The sequence below is a fragment of the Triplophysa rosa genome, linkage group LG20 (genome assembly GCF_024868665.1).
Source record: "Triplophysa rosa linkage group LG20, Trosa_1v2, whole genome shotgun sequence".
Classification (NCBI taxonomy): domain Eukaryota; kingdom Metazoa; phylum Chordata; class Actinopteri; order Cypriniformes; family Nemacheilidae; genus Triplophysa; species Triplophysa rosa.
In genome coordinates, this window is record NC_079909.1 from 8,554,182 (window position 1) to 8,560,181 (window position 6,000).

At 37.5% G+C, this 6,000-nt stretch overlaps 1 protein-coding gene across 10 annotated transcripts in view; it reads left to right on the forward strand.

The window, feature by feature from the left end:
* The window catches only part of mcf2l2 (MCF.2 cell line derived transforming sequence-like 2), a 63,024-nt gene extending 60,151 nt beyond the window's left edge, over positions 1-2,873 (forward strand). For 9 of the 10 annotated variants that reach the window (XM_057361569.1, XM_057361571.1, XM_057361570.1 and 6 more), the window contains 2 exons: positions 446-540; positions 1,548-2,873. In XM_057361569.1, the coding sequence (XP_057217552.1) occupies positions 446-540; positions 1,548-1,642 (190 nt within the window). In that variant the 3' untranslated portion in view covers positions 1,643-2,873. The remainder of the gene's footprint in view (positions 1-445; positions 541-1,547) is intronic. The other variant, XM_057361573.1, reaches the window with a different exon arrangement.
* Positions 2,874-6,000: the final 3,127 nt, after the last annotated feature.

The following is a 6,000-nucleotide window of genomic DNA, read 5'->3' on the forward strand; positions in this document are numbered from 1 at the left end:
TAAACCGCGTGATGACAACTCGAGGTTAGTTTCACCTTTGTTTCCGCTTCCAGTAATGTTTTCCTCCTCATGTCGAGTTTTCTTTGCCAAGTGCACTATGGACTTTTTACTATGACGCGCATGACTGACTGTTGTTGCGTTTATTTCTGCTGTCTGTTAGACTGTAAGATTAATCCATATCGAGTCAAAATGCCAATAGCTTATCATCGTTTTTGAAATACATTCTATCGCGATTCGATATGATATCGTTTATCGGCACAGCCCTATGTCCAAGTGTCTTCCAAATGCATATACAAATGCATTGAAACCTGTAACCTCTTTTCTGATGTGGGATAATTCAAATCAACGAGTCACCCATTCATTTAACACTTTTACTCAGAATTTGCAATACTACCCACTCTGAGCTAGGTTCAATAGATGAACCTCATGTTTTCTCGTGTTCTAGGCTAGTCAAGAGCCTTAGAACTCAGAAGACAGGGCTGGTGCCACCCACTGTCCTGCAATCCACAGTAGAGGGACTAGACCTTTACACTAACTCTGGTACTCTCTCACACCCATCCCAGGAAGAGCATCACAAGGGCATGACTGACATCATCATTCTGGACATATGAAACTTAATCCAAACTGATGTTCTCCATAAAAAAATGTCATAGGGTGCATCTCAATCAGCTCTTTCTAGATCTGTTTTTCACCCAATTTGAATTTGGATTTTTCACCCAAAAATGAAAATTCTCTCATAATTTCTCACCCTCATGTCATTTCAAATCTTTCTTTCGACTGCAGAACATAAAAGAAGATATTTTGAAGAATGTCGGTAACCAAACAGAATTGGCCTTCCATTGTATAGAGAAAAGGCATTTCTCAAAATATCTTATTTTTGTTCAAGTGAGGGTGAAAAATATTAAGATTTTTTTGTTGAACTATCCCTTTAGGGAGCTGATGTGCTCGTATTAACTACATTCGAGTTCACTTGCACAGCAATGCATTACATGCAGGTGCACTTTGACCTTTGATGTCACTCAGTCCCTTCCTGCTTCAACACATGCCTTACTCGTGAATGCAAACAAGATTTGAGACACACTGGCAAGATCTTGGTCAGTAGAAGGCAAGGCTGTCTCTGGTTTGTTTAGGAGGCGTGCATGATGACATCATCTTACAGGCATGCATGGAACTTCATTCTGTGAAACCTTGACATTCTCACGATGCCACGTCTTGTCTGTCTGGTTGTCTTAAACTCTCACAATAACATGCTGCTGCCTATATTTCCTCAAAGCTTTAACTAAAGGCCGAGCTAACTGAATACTGTGTTTGTATGCTTTTCATATTGCGCTTAAAGCCTCAACACCTGGAAGGAACAAACACTAGTCATGCCATTTAAAAAGACATAAAGCATGATCATCTTTCAAGGTTCCAGTTTTCGCACAACTTGTTTGGATGTTGCACTTGCCAGGATTGTTTTTTTTCACCACCTGTTTACAGATACACGCGCAGCAGAGAGAGCGTTTGCGAGATCACTAACGCACGTGTCTTGTCCTTCTCTCTTTCAGATATTTTCAGTGACCTCTGCACTGCTGCTCTCACCGATACAGAGGAAGACTGTGCTGGGCCGGATTCTGTTCAGGATGGCAGATTTGCGTGCTGATGGGCGTATGCTTCCCTTTGTGCCATGCTTATATGCATCACGCCTGATGACAGCTCAATATCACTGATACTCTTGTAATGCAACATAGAAATCTACTCTAGCGGAAGAGTAAACTCTGCTGCTATGTGACCGCTCTAATTGGCCAATCAGAATGCACACTCTGATGAAACTGACCAATCAGAATGGATTCCAGTTTTTTTCTGGCCTTATGCACAATGCCTTTCTCCAGCTGCTGATGTGACATCTTCATAAGACATTCAGCGTATAGCCTGCTTTCACTCTGCTGCCTTAGCAGCAAACGCAGGGGCGGGTTTTGAGAAGAAAAATAGCAAAGGACCTTTGTGAAAACTGGCTTTTATGCAATATGATACGTGCCCTGTGCTTGCTCAAACACCAGAGGTGGCCATCTGAAAACACTGAAACTGGTCCTGCTGAAACTTCCACTGAAATGCTTCAATATGCTTTTGTTTGTTTTGTTGTCTGATGCCTGTTTGCTTATGATACCATTGGTCTGAAACACAGCACTTTTAAAGAATAAACCTTCTCTTTTGGTTATGTACAATATTTATACTCTCTTTTTATATTTCGAATCGGTCTGTAAAGCTTCATTCCTCTTTGATCCTCTTCAAATATTTGCCGTTACTTGATATTCATCTCTGTTGTGGTCTTGTTCTATATAAATTATCTTGGAACCACACCCTAATTCTTTCTAACTTCAGAGGAGACTCTTGTTTTTATATAGATTTCTGAAAATATGATCACACAGCTGTACTGTAAAAGCATCCTGTTATTTTACAGTATTGCTCCTGAATGTTGTTTGTTCTTTTTATGCGCACAATACATAACTTTTGGTCATATAAGAGAATTTAATACAAAAATCTGATGTACTGTAAACTACCTGCTTTGAAAGACTGGACAGCAGTTTGACAGTGAATGTAGTAATAATGCCAAATGTTTTGTTTCAGAACAATGTCAGTATTTGCAATGACAATTTAAACACGATTCAGGCTGTAATTTCCAATATCCAGACTTATTACCATGATCGTTTTGAGTTTCCTTGTTTGTTTGTAAATATAACCACAAACATTTAATATTGAATGCTAATGTGATAATTAGTAGTATCACGACATATTGTTCATGCATATGTGCATATTTTGCTACACCTATGGACATATTACAGCTGATGTGAATACAACTATGTACATTTTCAAATAAATAATTACATGCATTAATTGGAATAATTGTTTGTGAATTTGTTTCTTTGTAGAATATAAAACTTCAACCAAGAATTTTAATTCTTTAGCTTTGCCAAAGGCGCAGTTCTTAATTAACAGCGGCCACTAGCGTTGTATTATAGATTTGATTTGCCACGAATCGCTCAGTCCAAACACGACGGTGGCCAGCACAGTACACAAAGATGTCGTTCTCATGTTGACGCAGGGAAGAGATTTTGCGGGCATTACGAAGACTGTAGAAAGAGCTATGACTTATGTGTATTACATAAAATAAAAGGTTTGTGGATTTTAAGTTTAAAATCAGGCAGGAGCTAGGACCTGTGTTAATATTATAAAGACTTTACAGCAGAGACACGTTAGGATTAAGTCTTTTAGCAGATATGTACTCACAGATAGCCTATCTATGGATATACTTTCCAGCAGAGAGAGACGTTGGAGAGAAAGATCGTCTAAAAATCACCTCCGAGGAGGTTGCTTTGATTCGGATCAGTATGTGAGTAACATACTAACATACCAAGATATGTTGTTGTTGTAATATTAGCTGTGTGACGTAGCAGTTTTGAGCGTCATTGTTTATCTTAATATTGTACTCGTCCAGATACTTGAGAGAGAGAGAGAGAGAGAGGTTTTTTTAATCTCATGTTTGTACTTAATGTATTTCTGTATGTCTTTTGTTATATATTCAATGCTTTGGCAATATTGTAAGAACACGCAATCATGCCAATAAAGTACCTTGAAATTGAAAAATTGAGAGAGAGAGCGCGTTGGAGCTGAAACTGGAGAGCGAGCGAGAGTGCGTTTTGTTCTTTTACTCAATGATGAATAAACTTTCAGTTAATCCGCCGGTCACATGCGTTCCGCACCGTAGAGCACGATCCGTACGGATCACGGATCTTCCCTCGATACGTTTCACCACGATAACGCAGCGGAGAGGAAGAGAAAACGCGCGTTGTAGAGTTGTTTGTCAATTTAGGGCTGCTGTACAAAACATGGCGGCGAATTCAGTGTCTGTAGGCCCGCTCTGTATGTAGATATAAACAGCTATTCTAAGGTATTACAGACATAATGGTTCATTACGTAAGGTTTGAAAAAACTTTGAAGAAATAGTTTTGTATATTATATTGTATTTCTGTCAATAGATCCTCCTAAAAATGTCGTGTTGTTCCTTTAAGGATGACAAAGAAGTTTTTCTGAATGTATTATTTGTAGGTATGTTATAAGGTAAAATGATTATTTTTGTTGTTTTCTGTAAACTACTAACACTATTTCTACCAAATTTCAAATAAAAATATTGTTTCTGTTTGCATTTATTTGCAGAAAATGTAAAAAATAACAGAAAAGATGCTCTGTATTTTTTCACACCTCAAATACTGCAAAGAAAGCAAATTCATGTTCACTTCTTAGCAATACAACAGTAATATTTCTACATGTGAAATGTTCTAAAAAATTTTTTTTGTGATGACCTGGATTTTTTCACAGTCTTGTCATATTGTCAGTTTTTCACATTGCTGTTGGATGACTTTATGTCACTCCTGTGGTCTGATTTTGTTGAAATTCAACAGACACTGAACTGGAATGGCCACAATACATCTCGAAATGCTGAATAAATAAAACATTTTAATGGTCTCTTATTTTTTTCTGCGGCTGTATATGTGAAAAAAATCATTGCAGAGCACCTGTGTTTTTTTAAATAAAACTTGATCTAGTAAGAAATTTGAATGCTTAAATCTTTTTTAATTTCATGTGTCTTAATGTCATTGCAGCATATTGCAGTCTCTTTACGTCCTTTTTTTGCAGTACATCTACCCAAAAATAAATAAAACCAAATTTATTCTATTTTTAAACAATAATCAATCGTTTTGCTTATATATTTTGTATATTTAATTGTCCATATGATGAAAAGATCGATGTGATGTTGTGAACCGGGTAGAGGAGGTGTTTATCTCTGCCACATGAACATTTAACCCATGCATGCCAGGAGAACAGCCTGTGAGACACAGAGGCTAGGAAGCTTCACTGGGCTTTGTTCTACAGAAGATGTCTTTCAAACGCCCGGAATCCTGAGGGACTGCAGAAGGAGAAAGCAGAAGAGAGGGGAGAGAGCAGGGCACAAAGATCCAGAGAGATGAGACGAGCATTGACAAACAGCATTTTAAAAAAGTGCACTCGAGCAGACTTTACTGTGTCCTTCAGTCTGGCTTCAACTATTCAAAACTCTGAAGACACATGGAAATCTATTTATCATGAGTCTTTGCCTCCTGAAACCAGACAGGGCAGAAGAGACGACTTCTGTCAGCGGCTCTCATTGGGAAAAGGGGATGCTCTTTTTAGTATGGAGAAGGGGAGGGCACTTTGTCTCATTTTGTTCTTTAAAGGTAGTTAATGGGGTATCACGACATCAGAGGAGGATGACTGGCTTTGTTTTATAGTGTAGCTTCAGGACATACGTGTTCAGATTTCAATCATAAGTTTTTAAATCTCATGAAAGATCGTTTAAGACATGAATGAATAAAAAATCTAATTCAGGCATTTAATAGAAATATATTCAAAATGAGGATAAAATTACATGGTATAGTTTTTAAAGTAAACACTGCAGTTATTGCAGCTAAAATTGTAATAGTATCTATTTATTTTCACTGTATACAATATGAAATTTCAAAGCAGCTTACAGTGAATTCCATTGTAATTAAAATAACATATATTAATATTATTAAAAATAATAATAAATGTCATTGGCCTTCGCCAGTGCCTGTGGTATTTTGAATTAAACGAGGGTTGCCATGGTAACGTTTTGTAAGCTTAAACACTGGTTTTATTCAGAGCTCTGGTTTTATACACTACATGCGAATAAAAACTATAACAACTGAAACATATTACTAAATACAAAACTCTTCTCTTAGTGTTAAAACAGAGATTACATTACAGAATTATCTTCACTGCGTCTTTTGTTTATTTAGTCATGAATGAATCATTTCTCTCATACATGTCATGACTGACTGCGCACAGCGCGAATTTACTGTTTGAACTCAAGAGCCAATCAGCAACGCCGCCACGGAACTTCCGCCGAGCTCTTCACTTTCAGCCAATCAACACTCACCTCTCATGTTTGCCTGCGTTTTTGAA